Raw genomic sequence first — 27,139 nt, forward strand, 5'->3', positions numbered from 1 at the left:
TTAATCTGCGGGAGGAGTTGAGAAGGGTAGACTGAATCCTGGACCATGCGGTTTGGAGGGAAGAAATGCGTTCATCTACGGCTGGTACTCCAGAAGCAATGTTGGGGATGGGAAGACAGGGAGGGTGGAACCCATAATTTATAAAGAAGGGTGACTCCCGGGTGGACTCGTTTTTTGCAGAATTGACGGCATACTCTACCCAAGAGAGGAGTTTCATCCTGGAAATCAGATATAAAACATCTCAGGTACTTCTCCAGGGATTGATTGATTCTCTCCGTTTGTCCATTGGACTGAGGATGATAGGCGGAAGAGAAGGAAGAAGAGATGCCCAATCTCTTCGTGAAAGCTCTCCAAAATTTGGATATGAACTGAGAACCTCTGTCAGAAACAATGGACGAAGGGATCCCATGAATCCGGAAAATCTGCTCCGTAAAGATATCAGAGGGTGGAATAGAGATAGAACCCAATTACAGCACTCAAGTTCAAGTTCTGTGTGTGTAGTGAATGATTTAAAACATAACTTTATTATATCACATATAAAATAATGGGTGTTAAAAACTGACGACCTGAAGGAGTGACCTTCAATGCTAGAACCATATAGGTTTTAGGGTCTTGGAGTATAAGTGTATTCTGTGAAATACAGATAGCACAATGGGCTGGAAATCCTAATAAGGATCTGTCCAATCTATACTCACTGGCTCTGAGGTAAGTACTAATAACCGCAAGCGCCTAACTCACAGAGTGTCCGGTAGCTACTTACCTGACAGTTCCTGAGCACACATTAACTATCTAGCCACACCTGGTTTGCTTTTGGCGCTTGCGGTTATTAGTACTTACCTCAGAGCCAGTGAGTATAGATTGGACAGATCCTTATTAGGATTTCCAGCCCATTGTGCTATCTGTATTTCACAGAATACACTTATACTCCAAGACCCTAAAACCTATATGGTTCTAGCATTGAAGGTCACTCCTTCAGGTCGTCAGTTTTTAACACCCATTATTTTATATATGTGATATAATAAAGTTATGTTTTAAATCATTCACTACACACACAGAACTTGAACTTGAGTGCTGTAATTGGGTTCTATCTCTATTCCACCCTCTATTGTGTTTATACCCAAAGCACCGTTCATTCATTACCTATATGAGGCAGCAGCAGGGGCTCCCCTACTTTTTGGCCGTAAAGATATCAGCAAGGGCGGGGGAGGTGGGTAATCCTTTAAGTGGAATGAAATGGGACATCTTCGAGAACCTGTCCACGACCACCAAGATAGTGTTCATTCCTCTGGACCTGGGCAACTCCACGATGAAGTCCATAGAAATGTGGGACCAGGGGCGGTCGAGAACTGGAAGAGGTAACAGAAAACCCTGAGGCTTTTGACGGAGAGTCTTGCTTTGAGCGCACGTGGGGCATGCGCGGGTAAACTCCAGAATATCTTGAGACATCCTTGGCCACCAGAAATTCCGACGAATGAGATCAGTAGTCTTCTTAAAACCTGGATGACCTGCAGATTTAGAGGAGTGACCCCAAGACAGGATCTCTGGAACAAATTTGGATGGTACAAAGAGTTTGTTGTCGGGAACGACCAAGTCCTTGGGAATGCGTCTCGGAGTGCAAAATCTTGTCAAGATTCTTGAAAGTAGACATGGCGAGAATCCTCTCATGTGGAAGGATAGTCTCCAACGATTCCTCTGGCCTCTCTTCAGAAGAATGTATTCGGGAGAGTGCGTCTGCCTTTACGTTCTTGGTCCCGGGGATATAGGACAGGTGAAAATCGAATCGAGGAAAAAAAAGAGCCCAACGAGCCTGTCGTGGACCAAGGCGTCGAGCGTTCTCTATGTAAAGAAGGTTCTTGTGGTCCGTGAGAATAGTAAACAGCTCTTTTGACCCCTCCAGCAGGTGTCTCCACTCTTGAAGAGCCATCTTCATGGCCAGAAGTTCCCTGTTACCCACGTCATAGTTCCTCTCGGCAGACGAGAATTTCTTGGAAAAATATGCACAGGGATGTAACTTATCTTGGGGCGTGGGTCTCTGGGAAAGAACGGCCCCAGCGCCGCAATCAGAAGCGTCGACCTCCAGGACAAAGGGAAGTTCGATGTTGGGATGACGGAGAATAGGTGCGGAGATAAAGGCTTCCTTGAGTGTCTCGAAGGCGGAGATGGCCTCGGATGACCAAGCAGAAGGATCAGCTCCTTTTTTGGTGAGCGCAGTGAGGGGTGCCACAATGGTGGAAAAACTCTGTATAAACTTACGATAGTAATTAGCGAACCCTAAAAAACGTTGTATGGCCTTGAGAGAGTTGGATCTTGGCCATTCAGTGACTGCTTGAAGTTTACCGGAGTCCATCATAAACCCCTCATCGGAAATGATATACCCCATGAACGGAGTAGAGGTCTGATGAAAGGTGCACTTCTCCAGTTTGGCGTACAAATGGTGTTCACGGAGACGGGAAAGGACGTAGGAGGTGTGGCGTATATGGTCCTGGAGATCTTTGGAAAAAATCAGGATATCATCCAAGTATACAATAACAAAAATATTGAGTACCTTACGAAAGACGTCGTTGATGAAATCCTGGAAGACAGCGGGAGCATTACATAAGCCGAAAGGCATTACCAGATATTCGTAGTGTCCACTACGCGTGTTGAAGGCCGTCTTCCATTCATCCCCCTTCCTGATGCGCACCAGGTTATAGGCACCACATAGATCCAACTTGGAAAAAATCTTGGCCCCCTGTAATTTATCGAACAGTTCGGTAATAAGGGGAAGGGGGTAACGATTTTTAATAGTGATGTGGTTTAAACCCAAGTCGATGCAAGGCCTCAACGACCCGTCCTTTTTCTTGACGAAGAAAAACCCAGCCCCTGCTGGGGAATTGGAGTGACGAATAAAGCCTTTCTTGAGATTCTCCTGGATATATTCATCCATAACGTGAGATTCTGGTAACGACAAGGGGTAGGTCTTGGACTTGGGTAGGGAGTAACCTGGAACTAGATCGATCGGACAATCGTAAGTCCTGTGTGGCGGCAAGAGGTCTGACTGTACCTTATTGAAAACGTCCCGGAATTGATGGTAAACGGAAGGTAGAATAACTTCGGGAACAGAGGTATTGGCCAGCAGTTGATGAGTATCGCCTGACCTCGGCCTCCAGGAAATGGGAGCAGAGGAAGTCCAGTCAATGAGAAGATTGTTAAGCTGTAGCCAAGGAAGACCAAGGGTGATGGTTATCCCAGGAGCGTGAATGGCATCGAGAACTAAGATCTCCTTGTGCAGATGTGAGGACAGAAGCAAGGGAGCTGTCTCTAAGGAGATGTGGGCCGGGGTAAGAGGACGTCCATCGATACCGACGAGTGCGATGGGAACCTTCTTTCTCACGAGTGGTATGCGGTTTAACCTGGCGAATTCAAGATCCACGAAGTTTCCTCCAGCTCCTGAGTCAATGAAAGCGGCGGTAGAAGTCTTGAACTTATCGTCTGAAAGGGAGACTGGAAATGTAAGTTTCTTAGGGAGTTCACCTTTAGAAAGGGGACGTGGAGACATTACACCCAGAGAGAGTCCCTCTGTACTCACTGGGTGTTCCCGTTTCCTGGACGCAGTGGACACTCCCGAACCAGATGTTCCATGGATCCGCAGTAGAAACACAATCCCCCGGCGTGGCGGAACTGCCGTATCGGTGTGCGGATGCGTTGTACCCCCAATTGCATTGGCTCTGGCAACTCCAGTGCTGGAGTGTTGCTGGGAGTACTGGAGAACGGAACATGAAAGTTATGGACGCGAGTGCGCTGATGCTCTGAGCGGCGTACCTGGATACGTTGATCCACTCGGACAGCCAAATCAATGAGGACCTCCAATTGATCCGGCCTGGATTGGTGAGAGAGTTCATCCTTGATGGGATCTGCCAGGCCTTGCCAGAACACGGAGACGAGAGCCTCTTGTCCCCAGTTAGTCTCGGCTGCTAGAGTCCGGAATTCCACAGCATACTGCGTCACCATTCGCCGTCCCTGAGTGATCTGGAGGAGAGAAACAGATGCCATCTCCCGTCGAGCGGGAGAATCGAGTACTTGTTGAAACTCGGCTTTAAATGCCGGGTAATCTTGGGTAAGGTCAGAACGTCGCTCCCAAACCGGGAAAGCCCAAGCCAGGGCACTGCCAGTGAGGAGGTTATAAATGTAGGCTACCTTCTTGCGATCAGTATTGTAGAGATGGGGGGCCATTTCAAACTGCACCTCACACTGGTTTAGGAAACCCCTACAATCTTGCGGTTCACCTGCATAAGGCTTGGGGGGAGGAATCCTTACATCTGAGCTGCTAACTGCGCTTGCGGAGTGGGGGCTTACATCTGACGGGGTCGCGGTCGGTACCCTGTCTGAGAGTACTGCGACCTGGCGTGTAAGTGTCACAATTTGATCCGCCATGGCCTGGTTTTGCTGAAGCAGATTAGAGAGAAACTGTTGAAGTTCGGTCTGGTCTGCGTCTTGTGGGCTCGACATAATGTTTTACGCCGGTACTGCCCGCAGACCAGACCCGTCCCCTGAGCTGAAGGGGGAAGTGGTAATACACGCACCCGCAGCAAAGGGAGCGTGTCCGGAGTGTGGTATGAAGCGTTGCCAGGCCAGGTATAGTAAGGTAGACAATACTTGCCGGTACCGGTTGTAGAGATAGAGTGAAGGATGCCTCGCCGAAGTCAGGGAGTGGAGAGTGGAGATAGGTCGTTGTCCAAGCCGTGTTCAAGGGGTTACCAGAGTGTGCGTTGTCCAAGGAGTGCCGAGATCGAGAGCCAGAGGGGGTAGTCGTACAAGCCACGTCAGAACCTGTGAAAACACTGAGAGAATCCAGAAGTACTTCCATACAGAGACTATGTCGAGCAAAGACTGAGAGCAGAGAGGAGCTAGATAAAGCAGGAAGGTCCAATTAGGAACGGAGGCAGGACAGGAAGAGCTACAGGGAGATACTGCAGATTGGTGCATGCATAACAGACCAGGTGAGTCTTGTTAGTAACCTGAGTATGCCCGTGCAGTGTGCGGGGGCGGAGCCTCAGGTCCGGGGGACGGGAATAAGAGTGTGCAGACTGAGCGTGCTCCGTAACTCATGTACGCGTGTGAACCGAGCGAGTGGATGGTGCAGGTGTGCGTGCAGGAGGGCGTGAGCACACCCGGCGCTGAGCAGAGGAATCGCCGAGGGGAGTGATTCCGCGATGGCGGCAGGGCGAGGAGCCGTGGAGGCCGGTAAGGCAGGATTGTTTTGTGTGTCCAGGGGCTCCCTGCGGGGAGGGAGTGCTCTGTGTGGGAAGAGAGGAGAACGCCGATTCCTGACACGCCCGTGGTAATATTTTCCCCACCTATCCCTGACTTACCAGTACTTCACAGAAAGGGCAGGGACTGCCTCCCTGTTTGCACGGAGCATGTGCCAACTTCACACCTGAGCTCCTTAGCATACTAGGGTCAGCCCCTTACCTATCGACACTGAGTCTGGGATTTGGCTACCAAGTGTGAAGTACGCATACTTTACACCGGTATCTGGCACTCACAATATCCCGGCCATCCTAGCACCTAGGATTGCTGAGGCTTTTCAACTCCGGACTTCTCATAGACATTGAGGCTCCCTCTCTGCAGGGGCTCTTTGAAGTACGGAATTGAAAAAATCCCTCAGTTCATTCACCCGTAGCATATTTTCATGCTAAAGGATTTTTCCCAGGCTTACAAAAAAAGAGTTCCTGTCTTCACATTTAAAACTAACAGTATAACACAGTTTATTAATAACGTATGTTCTATTTGTGCCACTACTATACATTTTATGTGTGTGTATGGTTTCTTTATTCCTCACTGTACTCCAAAAATTAGAGTGCTAGCTTATTCCGATCGCAAGTTAGCTTCTTTAATTGAACGTGCTATGATGTGGGTTTGCGGTTTAACTCAATACCCACGTCAATTGACTTCCCTCTTTAAAGTTATGAAGCTAACAAGGTAGCAGATACATTTTGACAGAAACCACTTCAGCTAGACCGCAAACTACTTACTCAATTAACCTTGCGGTTGCGAGGTCAAGAGATTAGAAAGTGATCCCTATACTTTCAACGCGGCCACCCATACATAGCCACGCGTCTTCAATTAGCGCTTGGTTTAGCGCTCCCAGCTCCCTCTTGTCTCAAAACCAATTGGCACGGTTTGTATACATTCCTACTACTGCAGCTAGGGAAGGGGCTGCAAAATGGGGACAAGAGAGATGGTGTAGGGGAAAACATATCAGTGTGGTGCACATACAGTTAACCCCTTCAGTCCCTATGCGATTTAGGGTGAATCAACCAGGTATAATGCCTTTATTAATGGCCTGATTAACGCCTCTATCTCCACACCCCTAACATAGCTTAATTGTTTGGGGATGCACAGGAGTTATACTACAAGCCGGCGGTGGCCCTCGGGTGGTCCCCGCAGGTGTCCAGGGGTCCCCGCTTGCCTACAGTACCAATTCTGTGCCCCCCAAAAATAATTAAAAAATACATAAATACTTTAAAATAAATACGCCCCCCACCCGCACCCTAACACATACTGTAATGGGCAAAATTACTATTATCCACATATGGATAATAATGCATTTGCCCATTTAAAATACAAGATGCATCAGAAATAAAATTAATACATCTACCCCTGCCAGGCACCCACGATGAAGGCCATCCTCATCCTCATCCTCACCCCGTCCCTGCCCTCCGTTGCTGCAAAAAATACACAAGACAATCTAATGTCCCCTTACCCCTTAATCACCTTAGTGGTTAGTAACTGCTAGAGTAATTAAGGGGTTAACCCACCCTCACCCACTACCCACCCGGGAGGCCTAACCACCCTCCCCCACTACCAACCAGGGAGGCCTACATCCCCATCCTTGGGGACAATACCCCCTTCACCCACCCTGACAACCCACAATAAAAACACTACACAGAACAGCCCCACTACCACTTCCTAGGCCCCATAATAAACATTACCATATTTAATAAACATTAATTCATAACCCATCCACCCCATGTGTCCCCCAATAAAAACATGATTTATTATTTTACATACAGGCTTAATACCCCAGGCCTATGGTAGTCCTCGGTGGCCCTGACGGGTGTCCGCAGGCCCCACAGTGCACCAGTGGGGGGTGCCCACAGGGTCTTGGGGTCTCCGGGTGGTCCCCGCTAGGTGCTGTGGGCCTCCAGGTTGTCCCCGCGGGCCACAATGGGGTCCGCGGGTGTCTGGGGGTCCCCGTGTCACCCCCACAGGTGTCTGAGGCCCTTGGGTGGTTCCCACGGAAGTCTGGGGGCCCTCGGGTGGTCCCTGCGTCTTCCCAACAGGTGTCCCCTATGGGTTCGCAAATTGTACCCATGGGTGTCCGGGGGTCCTCAGGTGTTCTCCATAGGTCCTTGCAGACCTAAGTTACCAACCCTGTATGTAAAAAAAATTAAACATGTCCTACATTTAAATTAAACAACCCCCCTCCCCTCACCACCAAACACATACAGTACAGTAATGTGCAAAATAACTATTAACCAGATATGGATAATAGAATATTTGCCCATTATTAAATGCATAAATAAATACAGTTCTACTTACCACAGCAATATGATGTATGTCCTCATCAGGATAAGCAGCATCCTGTCCTCCGTTGCCACAAAAATACATAGCAAATACATTCTAATGTCCCTAACCCCTTAATTACCTTATTGATTAATAAGCACGAAAGTTTTTAAGGGGTTAACCCACCTTGCCCCGATACCCACCCACGAGGCCTAACCACCCTTCCCAGTCAACTACCCCCACCCTTCACCCATTCATTTGTACAGTGGCTTCATCAAGCATGATTAACCAATATACAAAGAAATGGTTAAGGATTAACAAAACATGTCAAAAAAAGAAAAGAAAAAAAAGTCCCGGTCAACCTAAAGACTTTTATGGACGATCTCGACTACGAAAGTTTAGTTTTGTAGCCCAGACCCCCAGTAAGTGTGTTTTCTCCTCTATATTGTAATCCATTGCGTGCATGTCTGTTTCTAAGGAATAAATCGCAATTTGTTTTACTTCTTGGTTTTGCTCAGTGATATGATCCTGGTATAAAGGTGTAAATACCTGGCCTCCCGATAAGTAACACTTGGCCTATTTTCTTATCTGCTGTAAAACCCAAGATCCTACTTGATACTTGGCTTTCCATTGTATTTAGAATTGCTGTATGTCTATCCCAAACATATTGTTTTTTCGTTCCCTTACTGTTTTAGCCTCTACCACCTCTATTGGGAGGTTATTCCACAAATCAACCACCCTTTCCGTGAAGAATTACTTCCTCACACAGTCCCTTAGCCTGTCATCCTCCAGCTTCAGAACAGGACCTTCTAGCACTTCTTTCCCTTTCCCTCCTGTACTTTGTTGTTTATATATATTTGTAAAGTGCCATCCATGTAGGTAGTGCTTCAGAGTAGGAATACACATTACACAATAATATGTGATATGATGGGAATAAGTGCTACAGACACATATATACAAATAAACATTAGGAAAAGTAGAAACCCTTTAACTACTGTACTTGAAAGTTTCTGTCATGCCCCCACCCCTCTCTCCTCTAAACTGTACATATTAAGGTTCTTTAGTGTTCCCTGATCAGTCTTATGCTGTTGGCCATGCACCACCTAAGTAGCCCTTTTTTTTGCACAATCTCCAATGTATTTGTCCTTCCAGAGATACAGATGTAGCAGATGTCATTGCATCCAATAACGCAATATGTTGCCTTAATGCTGGGACATTTTTGACAGTATTTATTTATTATAAAATGTTGTACCAGGAAGTAATACATTGAGGTTACCTCTCGTTTTGAAGTATGTCCTGGACATAGAGTTAAGATGACAAATAATACATGGTTACATTAGTGAACAGGGTATACATTATATACAAGACATTGCATGCACAGTTAAAGATAATATATATTATAGGCGTATGTAACAGTTATAGACCAGATTAAAATGTGAGACAGCCTTAGTTTTGAAAGAACTTAAACTGGTGGCAGCTGTGAGAGTCTCTGGTAGGTTTTTCCAGTTTAGAGGTGCACGGTAAGAGGAGGAGGAGCAGCCGGATACTTTGTTGAAACGTGGGACCATGAACAGTTATTTGGAGTCTGATCTCAGATGATAAGTGCTGCATGTGGTAGGGGGGAGGAGCTTGTTCAGATAGACGGGTACTGTTGCGGCTAAGCTTATTCTAAAGCTTGCCCGCAATTGTTCGGGGCTTTTTTCTTCAGCAGCCGCACTTGGCCGCGCGCCAGCCACAACTGGCGGCCGCGCCCCAGCCGTATCTCCGTTCAGCGCTAATGGCGCTGAACAATGGAAGCGCCGCAGGCGCCGGGAAAAAAAATCTGCACGCGGTTTAAAAATCCCCGCGGTGGCGGCCGCTTTAGACTCAGGGCGGCCACCACTGTAGCTTACCCAGAAAGTATTTAAAGGCAAGACCGGAAAGATGAACTTTGCGCCTAGACTCAAGTGATGACCAATCTAGTTCTTTGAGCATTTCGCAGTGATGTGTGTTGTAGTTGCATTGGAGAACAAAACGGCATATTGAATTGTAGAGGGTGTCAAGTTTGCGAAGGTGGGTTTGGGGTGCCGAGCCATATACTATGTCTCCATAGTTGATAATTGGCATTAGCATCTGCTGTGTGATACGCTTTCTGACCATCAGACTTAGGGAGGATTTGTTCCTGTAAAGTTCACCTAGTTTGGCATAGGTTTTGGATGCCAGGGTATCAATGTGCATCCCAAATGTTAAATGGGAGTCAAACCATATGCCCAGGTATTTAAAACTAGTAACAGGAGTTAGGGTGGTGTTAGCGTTGGAGATGTGGGTAACCGGTGCAACAAAAAATTCAAGTCCCAATACTAGATAATAAATTCTTCTGTTAGGGACACTCCAATATAATAGTGAGCAGCAATAAAACACCCCAATAGGGCTAAGGGACTAGTACCTAGTGCTGACAAGCACAATAAACAGTACATAAATGATCCCATCCATATTGATATAAGGTAGTGATATGCAAGAAAAACTCACTTTTGATTTCCAGATTTCCTTTCAGAGTAGTCGTCCCATCAGGTATCCTGAAAAGCGTGCAATACACCAGGCAAGCAAGTAGAAGATGGGTGAACAAAGGCAGTGCACTGCCTAAAAAGAATGGAGGGGGCTCATGGTGGCAAAAAGAATTCCATTTATTAAATAAGGGGATCAAACATAACCCCTTGATAACACAGAAAACGCCCACCTACGCGTTTCGGCCGTGCGCCCTTTATCAAGGTGTTGGCGTTGTTTCTGATCTGGAGCTCAGTCACTGAAAGCTTTAAAAATTTAGTCTTGGTCCCAAATACCATTGTTACAGTCTTGTCAGTGTTTACAAAAGTTTGTTTTGGGAAATCTAATTTTCGAGTCTCAAAAAGTCAGACTGAAGTATATGTTCAAGGTCGGAGAGGCTATGGCTGTGAGCATATAGGATTGTATCCCATATATCACCCCCCCCCTGCATCTCCCTCATATCACCCCCCTGCATCTCCCTCATATCACCCCCCTGCATCTCCCTCATATCACACCCCCCGCCCATCTCCTATATATCGCCACTGCATCTCCCATCTCCCTCTTTCCCCCACCTCAGGCTGCAGCAGAGGCATGCAGATTGCTGGCGGGCAGGCAGGAGGCAGCGGCACACACGCGCTAGAGCGCGGCTGTGTGCGGGCTTTGAGGGGGAGCAGGGGAGAGGAAGAGCCTTGCACAGCCGGGGGAGGGAGAGTCGGGCACGGCCGGAGGGAGAGCCGGGGGGAGGGAGAGTCGGGCACGGCCGGAGGGAGAGCCGGGGAGAGGAAGAGCCGGGCACAGCCGGGGGGAGGGAGAGCCGGGGAGAGAGACAGGAAATTGCTGTGGCGGCCAGGCGGAACCCCTGGGACTGCTCCACGGAGCCCCAGGGTTCCGCGGGACCCCAGTGTAGAATCACTGGTCTAGCAAGAAGGAGACCCAGCCCTGCTAAAGCGCGCTCGCAGCCAGCAGTCCTGAGAGCGGGCACGTGGGGGTTGAGCGAACTCGGGGTGGGGTGGAGGAGGAGGCGGAGAGCGGACTCGTGGGGGTGGTGGGGGAGGCAGATGGGGAGAGCGGACTCACTCCGAGTAGTGAGGAGGAGAAGCGCCGAGTGAGGAGGATCAAAGATTGCCTGTGAGCCCCTGTTTTGTGACGTTACCCTGGCCCGCAAACTCCGCCCCTCAGCCAATGGGAGATCCCGCCAGCGAGAGGTGTGGCCGGCCGCCAACCAATCAGAAAACGCACAAACCCATAGACAAAATTTCAGTTTTATATATATATATAGATGAGAAGCGTAGGCTAGCAGTTGCACATTTTAGGAGAACTTAATTAAGGATTTTTGAATCCCCGCTCTCGTTGCAAAATAAGCTTAAAGGAAAATGCTCTGTCATATCCGGTTTAGCCGCAGAGGGACAGTTGGCTGCAGCCTAGCTGCTGGTGGATTCGGCCCTGAGGTGATTGGGGTTACGATTAGGGGTTAGGGTAAGGGGTTAACTGATTGCGGTTTTTAGGGTAAGGAGTTCAGGTTAGTGTTTTTAGGGTAAGGTTATGGTTTTAGGTTAATGGGTTAAAGTTTTTAGGGTAAGGGATAGATGACATTATCCTCGGCAGCGAACTGTACTGCGGTGCCTGCATGGCCATGTCGAAATGTCCTAGACTGATTAGATGGTCCTATCTATTAAGAGATATAAGAATCTCTATGACGTGCTCCTTTTTAAGTGTCAGGTTGATGGGGGACATGCAATGGTGGATTTATACATACAATGCCCTCCTTCAGCGTCACTTGACGTTGCGTTGCCAATGCGCGATCAGCGCTTGTGAGCCGCACGAGGGAGCAGCAAGCGCCAACGTATGCCGCCCCCAAAATGTTGCCGCCCTAAGCCCTGACCTGCTGGGCCTAATGGCAAATGCACCACCGGGGACGTGACTTTTGAATTTGCTTCTCCTGGAAGGTTTTTTCTTTAAACATGGACTCAAGAATCTGGTGATGCAACTCTTTGTGAATAGCCAAAAGGCAGAGATATAAACTTGGACAACCAAATTTAAACACAACTAAAAATTATTTACGTCGTGTGAAATAAGTAAACATTTAAAGTACAGAAGGTCAGACCGCACTAGATGATTATACTGCAGAAGCAATGTTACTACGTGAAGGTGCACGGAGCGAAGAGGACCCACAAAGCCCTATAGATATTTATTAGAAAAAATAGTACAGTACCAACATCAGCACTCAAAACAAAATACTGTACATGAAAACACGAAATGATTGTTGCTTATGTCAGAAATAGATTAGTGTATAAAAAAAATTAAACAAGTTACAACACGCAATCAATATCTATATACATAACTCGCAGTAGGTATAGGGCAACAATAACCCAATTCTATCCAGAAAGGTGAACAAAGTAAATACTAGTTATCCGCTGGTAAATCATGCGTGGAGAAATTGCTAAAACAGCATATGCAAAGGGTATAGATCAAGAAATGCAGGGTTACTACACCCCTAATATTAAACACATTCAACATGTGCTCTATAAATGTGACATCTTTTAGGATATCAGATGTTTATCATTTAAAAATAAATACCTTCTCTGTGTTCATTTTTCAATATGGCAAACTTGCATTGGCCACATCAGAGTTGCATCATACTGTTGGTGAAACACCAGGTATCCAAATGCTATATCTTAAAAGAGCTCAATACTTCAAATGTACTTGGAGGGAGCTCTAAAGAATAGTATAATGTATAGATGATACAACAAGTATTCCCTATGGAGATCTAATCCTACAAATCTATATAATATAATGCACACCTTTTTATTTTTGCATATTTCAATGCTTCATTTTTCAGTCTTTCCTCTTGAAAAATATCCTAGTGCATTACAATATTACAATATTCTTTAAAATAAGGGTTTAGGGAAATAAATAATTTAATAGCTATTATTTATATGTTTAACATATTGCTGCCAAAGTCTGTTCCTTCTGATTGGCGTGGCTACGCCAAATGTGTAAATGAGAACTTAATGGGAGTTATAATTGCAGTGTTGGAGCAATCACACACAACTCGATATTGGGCCTTGTTTAAAGATATGTAATAGTTACATACTTTCTCTCTCCTGAAGTTGCTGCTGAATTGCCTCCCAGCAGTCTGGCAAGCAAAGTGCTATATTGTGAAATGTCAGGGTCATGTAGAAACAATCAACTCACGGAACGATAACAAAGATTAGGCAAATTATAAATGTGTGTTGGCTTTACGGAGGCTGTGTTCACTGCACCTTCTGAACAAAACCAGGAGTGGTTGTTTGTAAAGAAAGAAAAGATTAGCAATATTAAGGTAAAAATAATGCTGTCTTAATATGAATGAAAGAAAAACAGTAACTCAAGATAATAAATCTCCAAAGGCACAAAAGATGTATATGCCAAGACGATTGTAAAAGATCAAAGGTATTACAATATAATGCTATTTGCTGTAGTTCTAGTTCCAACTATTATGCATACAACATATGTATCATTAACCTGTACAACTAGATTTATAACAATTATAATGTAAATACATGTAGACTGTAAGCTTGTAAAGCCAATCCTTATTCGCCACAGTTTTTAACTCCTTCCTTTTTGCCTGTGGGGTAGGCAGTGCGTTGCACACAACGTGCATCACTGCGAAGGGGAAAGGGTTACTGTTGGTGTTCAGTAGGTTGGGTCAAACCATATATATGTGCGTGCAGTAAATTCACTGCTAATTATACCTTCCAAGGAGTGATAGGTTTGAAAGGTGTTATGGTTGAAGAACTAAGTAGGTGCGGAGGATGTTTATTTATTACAGTTGCAATTTAATAAAGCCCGTAAATCACATATCAGCGTATTGATGACATTGACTTCTCACGCTCTTACTTCGTAGGATTTGGGCTGGGATCCGACGTGCTGTCTATCAAAAATGACGGTGGCATTCGTCTGCCTTTTCATTTGTTGAAAGTAAAATAAATGCCACTTTTATCCTGTTTATTTATTTACAGCTGTTACCCGACCATAAAAACCAGAGCAGATGTTTGTGTTGATAACTACATAACTTGTGTTTACTAGGCCTCCTATTTTCTGGGCAAAATAGAAAAATGAACATTACACAAACAAAATGAACATAATAAAGAATGTTATTTTAAAGCAGGTAATTATTTTGGGATGTAGATAGCAACACACTTGTTTGATTTATTAATCTTTGATTTGTCAAATTGCATTTTTTTTTCCCAATAACTGGCTTTAGCAGGAGTAAAGATGCAATTACTAAATTGCTGCGGGAGAATGTCAATAATCTTACTAACATGCTCTGAACAAAGTTTATCGGTTCACCCTGAGTCACTGCCCATAAGAACTTACAATCTATTTGTATGCTTGAGCGGGATAATTTGACCTTTCCTTGGTCAAACAAAGCACTGGCTCCTGATTTGTGCGTTCAGCTTTAGAGCCCATTGGCCTACCCACAAATGCAACTCATTTCACGTGGGTGCATTTCTAGGAACATACACACTACTTTTATTCAATTATGCTTTTATCTCTGAAGAGGAGACTTGTAGCAAAAACCAGTCTTGATCCAGTAAGAGATCTCAAATCCGCAAGACATGTACAATGTACTTTAAAGCCCTTCGTATTGAAAGGGTCAGAATGAATTGCTCCACAGGGCTGTTCTGGCACTTTCAGCATTAAAGTTGTAAAGACAACTGTCAGCTTTCACTATAAATTCAGGTAATTGTTTTGTTTTCACCAGACAGAACCAGCACATTCTCTTCCTGGTACAATCACCTACATTTAAAGAAGAGCATTCTTGTTTGAAACAGTGGCAACTATCTGTGTCCTTGGGCAAGTCACTTTATCTTTACCAATGCACAAAAACATTGGATTGTAAACTCTTGGAGAAGGGAGGTGACTTTGCATGAAAATTCCAAATACAGACCAGTATATCCTGTGACTTAATTTTACAGATTACATAGAAGTCTCTATTAGTTACCTTGCAGTAAAACTGATAACAGGCTGCCATTATGACTACGGAAAAAGGAAAACTGAGAGCACAGCAAAAAACGTGGAACTGGAGGCCAATAGAAAAAATAACAAAAACTTTATTGAAACATGCCTAGTTTAAAAAGAGAGGTTTCTCTTTTTAAACTAGGCATGTTTCAATAAAGTTTTTGTTATTTTTTCTATTGGCCTCCAGTTCCACGTTTTTTGCTGTGCTCTCAGTTTTCCTTATCCTGCACTTACCTGTGGATGCACGCTGCTGCTACCGGATGTCTTCGATCCACCAGCGGTTGATTTTGTGAGTACCCCAATCACTGAACTGTATGCTGCGTTATTGTCCGTCACTAGGGGATTTGGTCTGGCATTGCGGGGGTCTGCTGGTTCCCGTCGGGGGACCTCATGATCGCCATGACCAGCTTTTCCCTATACTTATGTGATTGCCTATGGGCTTCATTTGCTACAGCTTTCTGCTTTATACTCAGGACTCCGGTCCATCAACGGTTAATGTGGATGCCTCCGCGTGATGCACACGTGTCTTCTGGGCTAGTAGCGCCACACACTGAGGTTCATTCCTCTCATTGCTACTGCAATTATGACTACTGTGAATGATCTCATAACAGCGATTTTAGAACTCCTCGCTCATTACTGCATCTTGGGTATTACTTTGAAATCATTGTGTGAATTTGTGGACAGTGTTGTATATTGTAACCTCCATATGAAAACAAACTATTTATATGTCCACCAGACATTGCTAAATCACACAACTTCTTCATTACATTCGGGTTTAAAAAATGAATAGACACATCAGCAAAGTGGGTACATGGATCATGTCATTTTAAGTATATCGCGTGTGTATTGGAAGGCACATAACAAATATGCTAATCTCCTGCCACATAAAAGGATCTATATTCCGTTGAACGGTGTTGTATTCCTTCTGCTAAAATGACACATCTTTGCTCCTTATTATATGTATCTACTGATATGTTAACCAAATAGCAACAGTGCTAACATTGCTCCATTCCTCCATATTGTTATTTTACACGATGTATCCCTGTATCACTGCAGATTTGTATTTCAACAACACCAATATCAATTATGATAAAGATCTTTTGACACTTGTTTTGTTTGCAGGTGTCTTTTATAAGACGACCTCTAATCCCTTCAGGAAGAAATAGTTTCTCCCTTTTAAAGAGTATTAAGTAAATATAAAGGCTCTGATCCCCACCATTGTTGCTGATTCTTTGAGGGATATTTCCCAACATTCATTGTTTAAATGGTTGTCAGGAGGAATCAAGTGAAACTTGATAAACAATGCAGTAACTGGTTCATCCAATTCTTTGTACGAACGCTTTTCTTGAGCGGATTTGCATTTAAGAAGTGCTCTTTTGGCTGAAGTCCACTTAGGATCACTTTTAGTTCTTGGAGTCTTGACTGTATTGGCAAAGTTTGTAACTCTAAACAAATATACAAAACCTGCCTACTGCCCCAGCTCAGTTGTTTGGAGTTGTTGGGTATAAGGGAGAATGTAACATCTAGGTAAGAAAGGAAAAACTACATCTGAATGACATTAACCGCAGTTAAGATTATATGAAGAGCACATACTGGGCGTCATTATCATGCTTGTCATCTATGTCGGGCAAGAGTTTTTTTTCTCTCTTAGAGTTCTGTCGTAGAGTTAATCCTTTTTGTTCTAAATGAAACCACTTGGAAGTGGTACAGGCATTTTGGGATAAGAAAAATCAAAAGACGCAGAATCCTTTCCAGACAATTACTTCACATTAGCTGTGCAAATTAATATCTTTAACTTGGTTTTCTATGGTAGACATTTTCCATTCCTTTATTCTATATCTTTTAATACTTTAACAAGCTCCCTAAGGCCTGGGACCCTCAACATAAGCAAACTAATTTAACTAATTTAAAAACTAATTTAAACAGCACATTGAAAGGGGCACAGGGACATTTTTTATAATTGATCAATTTGTGCATCAGATTTGCATAGTCCCCAAGAATGGCAACCAATGTAGGTGTAAAATGGTACTTTTACAATTAGTAATTTTTAATTGGGAGCGGAAAACAAACTCTATAAGTAGTAGACTGCACAATAAACAGGGATACCAGTGCTGCAAACATTGTGTGATAAGCACAGGTGCCACCATTTTGGTCAGAAAAAGCTCCACCATTTTGAGCTATTATCATCACTTCAAGTCCTGCCGTGGCATGTACCCACAATTGAACTGTGTCGATGAGCACATTCAAAACATAAACACTCCAGGTGTACATCAGCATGGAATGGTTTGATCAGCCGCGCAAATACATCGAAAACGCACATAACCTAAGTCAGGAGATCTTGAAATTCTTCAAGATTTCTGTAAGCGTCAGCAGCCTCTGACGAGAAAAGGCTTCTTTATATTTCATATGGTCATGGTGGGTGCTCACCACATTGTATACAGTTGTCTCCAAAATGTTAACAGCTATTATTTTGTAACAAACTCTTGTATGACCAAACAGGGGCAAAATTCCTAAGTAAATATTAAGTATTTTTCTCATTGCTATCTTGCTATGGCATCACTGTTGATTAGGGGTAGCCAACAGGTCAGGTATTCATGATATCCCTGCTTCAGCACAGGTTGAGCCTGTGCATTGATTGAGCCACCTGTGCTGAAGCAGGGATATCCTGAAAATCTGACCTGTTGGTAGCTCTTGAGGACTGGAGTTGACTACCCCTGCTGTAGATTATATGTTTTGATTTCCTATAGAAGTGGGGTCTAATTGAAGCTCTATGCAGGGTGGTTTTATGTTTGTATGTAGGATGCTTGATTTAATTCAATTGAATATACATGCTGCTGTACTAATTTTATAATGGCGTGAATAATTGTACGTGTAATTCTTCGTTCTATCCTAGCTCTTTAGATCTATTTCTTTCATTAATGAAACCAAGCTGTATTCATTTGCTCAAGTTCTTAAAAAAAAAACGCATTTTGATTTGGGGGCAAAAGACTAGGATTTGAGATGAGGTTCACGGAGAATATGTGAACTGTCCTGCAGCTGCCCTTAGAAACACGTAGTGATTTATTAAAGAAAGCCAATCTAAAAAAACCTTTATCTTAAAATCAACAGCCTGACTAATTTTAAATAACTGACTTTTCAAATTCTTTCATCACAAACAAAAGCCTAATCCTGAGACTACTTGAGCCACCAATGTAGACTGTGGCTCAGACCACCACTGAATGTGCCATTCCCCCCTCACCACACACAAAACCCATTGACTGCAGCTTTATGAAGTGAAAACGCTAAAGAAAAGGAAACTGTGAAGGAGGTGTCCATAGTCCTTTCTTTGAAAGAATAGCTCATGCATCTGGACATTGAGAACAAAAAGTGCCTAAGATAGAAATAATAGCCGAGGTCATTCACTTTCATAGGAGCAAAAGGCTAGAGTTGCCTTGCCTTGTTTCAGTACCACTGACCCTTGCATTTTATTGTGTGGCGATGTCAGGGAAAGTGTGTAGAATGAATTTCGTCTTAACAATGACTTTGTCATTTGTTTTTCTCAGTGATCTGTTACATGAATTCCACTTTGACAAAACATAGTGGTTAGTCTTTTCTTTTTTTTGTAGAGGGCATTTTGTTTTGTCTTTTTAAAACCTGCCTTTAATGAATTATTAGTATTTTATTTTTTTTAAATAGTTTGTGGTTGAGTGCTATGGCTTTTCTGAAACAAGGTCAATGGTCTAACAGAGGCCATACTTGTAACTGCATCATGCTTTTCTGATGATAATGTGGTTTTGCATAATAGAAGAGAATTGTATTTAAAAAAATTCAGAACTTCTCATAAATGTTGTTGTTTTTTTTTTTTTTTTTAATGCACCTCTGTGATACAAAAGAAAAGCATGGACATGACATGACATTGTGAGTTAAGTTTACATGCAGAGTCTCACATTTGGGCTTTGTTGCTGTGAACTAATCTACATGAAAAATGGTTAGGTCAACAGCTGTCTCTGATTCTGGTGCCTCTGCTTGAAGACTTGCCCAAACAGATCACAAAGGACAGTAGCGCTATGGCAGTTAATCAGTTAGAAATCTTTGATGCCTGCTCTGCTTGTAGTCACAGTACTAATTTGTCATTCTCAGCATGCGAGCGACAGTTGTGCCATTAAAAGTTAACAAGAGGCTAATCGGGACACTCAGAGACACAGTAAGGCCATCATTTTAAGAGGGCTTTTGCTGCCTTCAGTGTTACTGATCTACAGTACTCGTGTGTGTGTGTGTGTGTGTGTGTGTGTGTGTGTGTGTGTGTGTGTGTGTGTGTGTGTGTGTGTGTGTGTGTGTGTGTGTGTAGAACCTGTCCACTTTTTTATCGGCCTATTTTGTCATGTCACAAATTAGAAGTCTGATGGATTTTGATAATCATTCAGGTATTAGTTTTAAGAATTGTTTATAGATAAACATGTGATACTTTGGAGTTCAGTACGGTTTTAACATGTTGAGGCCTCTGGGCAGGGAAGGTGTTGTCAATTCATGGCCCAGTGTTTACTTGCTGAGAATGAGTCACAACAAATATAACTCATTCTAGGGGATATTTTATTCCAGCATCTTTAACCCCTTCAGTGTCCTATTGACATACAGCGTCACCCTTGATGCCTTTATAGCACAAGTTATAGCGACATGGCCTTTTGCTCCGATTTTAGAAACTGTTCGTGATTTGACTATATTTTTATTACAGTGAACAAAACATTAGGCCAGGTCAAATCATATCACATAATATTAGAGTAACAGTTACATTTTGACTGGATGGAGAGCCGGTTCACACAGATTTACATAAATAAGGTTAATCAAGTTTTACTTTTTCTTTATTTCCCTTCAGTGTTTGTGCCTTGTTTATCATAGATAGTGTCGGATTTCAAGCTAACACTTTAAAGCTGCAATACAGGTTAACATTAAAAAAAAATAATATATATATATATATTTTATTTAATTACAAGATTGAAGCAGGGGGTCTCTGGAGCTAAAGCCAATTCATTTCAGGTCTGGAGACACCCTGTTTCCAGAGATATTTGCCTCCATAGGGGGTGTCGGTTTCTGCTGAGGGAAAAGGTGCAGGTGACGCGGGCCAATAAGAAGCCACACCGGGTGACATCACGGCTTCCTATTGGCTCGTGTGATGCAGGAAATGTAAGACTCCATTAGATTAAGGAACACAGTTTCTCTGCCTGCTTTGATACCGACACCTCTACGGAGGTAAGTATCTCTGGAAGCAGGCGGTCCCCGGAGCAAAAATGTATGGGGTTCTGCTATGGAGTTCCCTGCTTCAAGCCTACCTATAATAATAATAAAAAAAATATATGTATATATATATATATATATATATATTATATATATATTATATATAAAAGAAGTTAAGTAATCAAAGCAGGATGCTCCAGGCGTGACTTCCAGTGGTGGGGAAAAAACAGGTATAATCAGGCTGGGAGATTTTATTCTCGACAACAGGGTTAAACACCTTTAAGGAAAGCTATGGAGCTCCCGATGAGGAACTCTTCAGATAACACCAATGGAGTAATGTTGTTAGTTAACAAAACCAATGAGTATCCTCATTCAATTGCACCCTTTTTGAGTCTATGTGTAGAGCCACCCCCTAAACACAGGCTTGATCTTCATGTTGTATCAACATTTAATTCCCAGTAGTGCAGATCCAAAGCCACTTTTTGAGACAATGGGCGTTGGAAGAATGGGAGGAGATCTGGGACGAACTAGCTGCCAGCACCTCAATTAACACGATCACAAAAGAAAATGGTTATAAAGTTATGTACAGATGATATCTATCCTTCACGCCTACACAAGATTTAGATAACGACATCTTTGCTTTAGAAGCTGCAGAAGTGTGGGTACAATGTGCCACACAAGGTGGGAGTGTCCGAAAGTGGTGTCTTTGTGGGATTAGTCACACCACCGTATATTTAGTCAGCCTGACCTTAGGATCGCCCCTAGTCCATGGCGGGCCCTCACCAACAAACCCCAAGGAGATATCTCGAATCACATCCTTAAGTTAATCTAACATATACTCATGGCATTTGGGGGAGGACACAAAGCGCAAAAACTTCCTCTCCAGGGTGGAAAAAATCACATGGAATCATAAACCGATGTAGGCAGCATATGTGGGGAAAAAAGAAGAAAAAATATAGTGCAACACAGTTTTAATTAATATACAATACTAGAGCAAGGAGCTCCAATACACTCACATGCTCCAGAACAATTTAGGGCAGTTTAACCACTCTGGGTTCAGACGCAGCTTGGTAAGGCTCAAGTCGGCTACATCACATCCTCTACTTCCGCACTCGGGCGGCGTCTGACGTCACGGACCGGTTCCTCCACTCAATTACAGGTTCTAATTTATAAAACATATAGAACACCCACAAGCTCATATTGAACCCCCAAAATAACCACAACATATATATAAGCGTATAAGTGTCACAGAGGAGTGCTACTGAGCATGGCAATATACATTTAAAACCAGAGACGAACATGAAACAAAGACAGAGCTCAATGCACATCCAGCGAAACTTTATACACGGTACAGTGCCTAAATATACATGTATAGATATCTATTAAATAAAATGGTCTTTTAGTTTAACATTTTGGCCAAATTGTTGTAAGCTCCTGAGCCACTGCATGGCAGACCACATCTCAAGGGTCCCTACACTAATATAAATTCTTAATAACCTGTGCATTGCCAGGAAGAATGATTTATAATAAATCTGTCAAAATTAGTTGCATAGTTCTAAGTCTGATTGAAGCTTTTATTAACCTGTACATTACCAGGAAAAGCACTCTGTATTAGATTTGTCACAATCACACTGCAAGCAAGCAAGTTCCACTGAGAGTGGGAGATGCTATGGAGTGAGCTTTTAACCATTTAAAAGTGGGAGGAGGTGAGCTTAAATTAGGTAGGAGATATCTATACATGTATATTTAGGCACTGTACCGTGTATAAAGTTTCGCTGGATGTGCATTGAGCTCTGTCTGTGTTTCATGTTCGTCTTTGGTTTTAAAGGTTCTAATTTAACCTGTAAAATCGTGAAAGATATACAAAATCCCAAATTACAAAGACGAAGAATCTAAATGGAGACAAGAAAAAAGATCAGTGCATATGAACAATTACATTAAAAACCATATATTATAAAAAAACAGACCATTAAAAAGGAGATATGGAGAATATGTTAATGTGTATCTAAAAAAACTGTTGCACTATATTTTTTCTTCTTTCCCCACATATGCTGCCTACATCGGTTTATGATTCCATGTGATTTTTTCCACCCTGGAGAGGAAGTTTTTGCGCTTTGTGTCCTCCCCCAGATGTTACTTTGAGAGATTGAGAAATCTCTCACACCAGCTGCATCTCCTCTTGGTGATATTTATTTGTTTTTTGTTTATTTATTAATATAATATTAAGGTTTGCGCTTACTTTCCTTGCACCATATACTCATGGCAACAAGATGTTGTATTGTGACTTTTGGAGACAAAAAAGCCCAGCAATATTTGAATTAGAAAAAATATATATGGCCCCTCCAGCTGACAAAGTAGTTCAGTTTATTTTTACCTTTTATCTCGCTGTATCCCCATTATGATATGTATGCATGTAACCAAATGTCACAATGTCCCCTTTTCTGTTCTGTACCCCAATAAATGCTAAAGAAATACAATTTTGTGTGTGTGTGTACCTGTATAACTTTAAACTAAAACCAGCACCTTTTGCCAATTATCCACTGAGTGAATAGTCTTAGCCGGTGTCTGGGCAATTGATACTCACCTTCTAAATGACCACCATTGCTGGCTCTGCCCCTTCTCTTTACCTTTTACCTGGTTTCTTACAGACGGACCTCGTGCAGTGCAACAGTATCAGCTAAGTGGTGCCTACTGTAGCCGGTTCTTAACAATTTTTACAAATGCATGCAGACACTTACTCCACCAGCACCTATTGCTAATTAGCCTAAGACCAATCAGTCTAGATAGGTCCCAATACCCGGTACCTGCCATCTGCACCAGTAGCACGTCTGACTTTGTTACTTCACCCCTCTCCACCTGCTGCCTATCTGCCGCTTTACTGTCAGTCTATTGTTCCAGCAGGATATCCTCACAGGTACACAATATGCGACAGCTCACCTACTGCTTACATACACTGAGAGCCCTCTGTGTAGACAACGTCACACAGAGACCACCGTTCACTTGTATTCTCTTGTATTGTGAGTATTCGTCTGCCAATTCCCCCAACGAGGTCTGGTACAGAGGCTTTTTACTCTATGATAAACATACCAATACTGTTTGGTTTGCGCTGATATATATGATTCATCTGTCCTGGGTCCCCTTTATATTATTAGTCCATAGGACCCCATTAAAGATGTTTTTATAACCATAAATTTGCTATACTGGTATCTTACGACATTCTTATCTTGGACTATATTTTACGGTCTCTGCCACGCCTGTAACGGCTATCCATACAGATTCGTCTACTTCCATTCTGTAGTCCTTAGCCCTAGTTCATCTACCAGACTAGTGCATGCACGTTATTGGGGGCTCCTTATCCTTGCTCATTCTCCAACTCAGGAGCGACGCTCTAGCTTCAATCAGCCAGTGTTTTAACCAAAATATTACAATAAGAGTTCCCATCATTTTTCTTGTCACAAACTTTAAGGTACTCTAAAGTGTGTGACCATGTTATTCTCTTCTTCTGGAAGCTCTGGCTCTCATTTCCTGGGATTAGTATTTATATGAACAAAGCCAGATGGGTGCTAGGATCATGCAATAGGAAGCTGAGACGTCATGTCCCCGTGGTATTGGAATATCCTATTGGCTTATGGCAGTGCGGCAGCCATATGTTTTAACCCACTGATTTATTTGCAACCCACTGTTTTAAAAGAAATACCCCACCCTGTATGTAGTATTGATATTTGGTATGTTTTGAATAGCAAAAGTTGTTTTGTTAATTGTGTGCTGCTAATCGTCCAAATTGTAACAGGCAGATGTATTGGGGGGGAGGGTCATGAGACTGCTTAGATTTATAAATGTAATACCAGTTTTGGGGAAAGCATTGGCATCTAAAATGATGCACGTTAAAGTGATCATCTTTAAGTGAGAATCTATAGTTAGACCATAGGTTGACTGGGGATTGCATCTTTCTGCAAACTCTTCTACACAAGGCAACAAACAATGAACTTATCTGACCACACTGTGATCCCATGTTTGTTAGCCTGCACTTTTAACCTACCCCCCCTCATGTACACCTTATTTACTGCAGTCTCTTCCAACAGACTGCACACAACTGCCCCCCCCCCCCTCAACCGCAACCAACTCTCTCTGCAAACCCTGAATAAGCCCTAGCATTGCAATGCAGCAAAACATTTTGTCAAGGAAAAGGCATAACTCTGCTGTTTAGTCTACACACACTCACTTGGCCCACAACAGCTTCATGCAACATTACCTACCTCTGTGATAATGAATCTGCTAGGTTTCTCAACTTTGTTCTATCTTTTAGCCTTGTGGAAATGTTACTCTCTATCCATTACAGTCCCCTCCCTCTTGGCCCGCACCCAGTATCATTATACACCCTGGATTACTCAAAAGCCTTGCACTATCTACTGAATGTTGGTGGAGAACTCTGAAAACCAGCACACCAACCACCATTTACTCTAATGGCAAACATCACAAATTTACAACTTGCAAACAACTACTCAAATTTCTACTCATACTGTGCCTCTCTTTAGCAGGTGATATTGAACTTAACATAGGCCCTCCCTTTTCAACTCTGTCCCATACAACCGAGAATACCTCCTTCAAATTCCAAAAGGGTCTATCTGTCGCCCATATAAATATATGGAGCCTGCTGCCCAAACTGGATGAACTAAAGGCATGGTGCCTTATGCATAAACCCAAATACATCATTCTCACACAAACATGGCTAACCACTAAAACCCCTGATGCAAATATCGCCATTCAGGGGTACTCCATTTTTAGGAAAGCTAAGTCAAATAGAGGAGGAGGGGTATTATTTTATATTGCAGACACCTTACAATTTACACTGTTAAATTGCCCCCAAACACACCCTCTTTTGAAATCCTGGTTGGCAATATCTGCCTCCCCTTTTCTATAAAACAGACGACAGAGAAGACCAATGCTACAGCCAACATGACACACATACACAGTAAAATACTTATATATTCTCTTGAAAAAGGGTCATATAGGTTAACCCTTTGGCCAAAGCGTTGTAAGCTTGCGAGCCACGACAAGGCAGACCCTAACACAACCAGATAAAATACTAATATACCTCTATTAGGATTAAAATTCTCATTTACCTCTATTAGGAGGGAGAAAGACCACATTGGATCTATATCCAGTAGGGTTAGGAGAGGAGAAAAGGTAATATACGCGCGGCCTACGTCTTTTGGTTATGAGGGAGAGTATGGGACCCTTTACTTTTATTCGCACAAGCCATATCCCTCACACACTGCAAACCTGGCTTAGACTTTAAAACCCTCATAGCCCTTTGGGCAATTAAAAATTTATGAAACAAAAATATTTGTCACCATATTTCTTCTAAGTCCCAAAGTAGAATGAAAGACGCGTTGGTTCATTCCCAGGGCTGCAGCTCATTCCCTTAAGAAAATCAAACTTAATTAGAACTAAAAAATGCTTGGGTTCATTCTCAGACCTGTTTCTCCTTTCTTTAGTGAAAACTGGACTTAGGTTTCATAAAAAGCCTTGCAACCTTTATATATGGTTGGAGTATCCCCCAGAACCTCTATAGTGATTCTGGCGATCTTGGCATAAAATGGGGGACCCTCACTAATTTAGGATCCCCTGACTGTACCCAGGATACACATATCCCTATGCCCCCATTTACCTTTCTGGTCTGTGCTGAAGCAGGGAAACTTGCCGGTGAGTTGCGTAACTGTTTTCAAGGGAGGATTTTGACCGGGGTGATGTGTCTATACTGTATGTCCCTGAGAATCTGACCTGATTCCCGGATACATTTTTGGGATGGCCAGCAACTCTGGACCTGCTACCTAGACACAATCTGACAATACTTTTACCGCAAACCCCCCACCTTGAAACTCATAGCTTCTCAATCTCCATTGGTTAGCACTCCTGGAAAGGTAAAACACACGTAAATTCTTTGTCATACAATCATATGCAAGGCATGTACAACAGACAGGTTGAAGAGCTGACACTCTAAAACCCCAAATATGGCTCAGTGGTAACCAACCGGGCATAATACCTTTATTGATAGCCTGGATTCCCCCTCACCGTCACAGACTCTCACAGCTGCCACCAGTCTTAAGTTCTTTCAAAACTAAAGCTGTCTCACATTTTAATTTGGTCTGTAACTGTTACATACGCCTATAATATATATTATCTTTAACAGTGCATGCAATGTCTTGTATATAATGTTCACTTGTGTAACTATGTATTTGTAACCATGTATTTTTTGTCATCATAACTATATGCCCACGACATACTTGAAAATGAGAGGTAACTCAATGTATTACTTCCTGGTAAAACATTTTGTAAATAAATATTGATTGACCAAAAAGTTACAAAACCAGCAAATAAAAGAAAAGATAAATATTTTGCGTTATTCAACTCTGGAAGATTCACTGTTCAAGTTTGTATATAAAGTATTTGTATTAAAAAAAAAAATAAGATGCTTTATTGCAGCTTTACATTGAATGAATGTCTTTTTCTCTACAAGTATGCTATTATTTTTACAGTTCAGAGTTTCATAGCCATGTAATTATGCACCACTATCATTAGTACTCTTCATATATCAGAGTGTTCCTTCACCGCTGTGTTATTTGTTGCTATTTTTATAATTAAAATAGTTTGTTAATGTGCCATTGCTCAAAACCTTTCTTTCTTTTTCTTTGTAGGTGTTACTCCAGATTTTTGGAGTGGTAGCTGTTGCAGTGGCAGTCATTCCATGGATTTTAATTCCGTTAACTCCACTTGTAATTATTTTCTTTTTTCTGAGAAAGTTCTTCCTAGAAACATCGCGAGATATTAAGCGACTGGAGTCAACAAGTAA

General features: G+C 42.8%; 1 protein-coding gene across 2 annotated transcripts in view; it reads left to right on the plus strand.

Annotated features, from left to right (window-relative positions):
* ABCC4 (ATP binding cassette subfamily C member 4 (PEL blood group)) overlaps window positions 1–27,139 on the plus strand; it is a 356,776-nt gene that overhangs the window by 216,786 nt on the left and 112,851 nt on the right. For both annotated transcript variants that reach the window (XM_075590857.1, XM_075590858.1), the window contains exon 21: window positions 26,985–27,135. In XM_075590857.1, the coding sequence (XP_075446972.1) occupies window positions 26,985–27,135 (151 nt within the window). The remainder of the gene's footprint in view (window positions 1–26,984; window positions 27,136–27,139) is intronic.

The sequence above is a fragment of the Ascaphus truei genome, chromosome 3, assembly GCF_040206685.1.
Source record: "Ascaphus truei isolate aAscTru1 chromosome 3, aAscTru1.hap1, whole genome shotgun sequence".
In the NCBI taxonomy this organism is placed as follows: domain Eukaryota; kingdom Metazoa; phylum Chordata; class Amphibia; order Anura; family Ascaphidae; genus Ascaphus; species Ascaphus truei.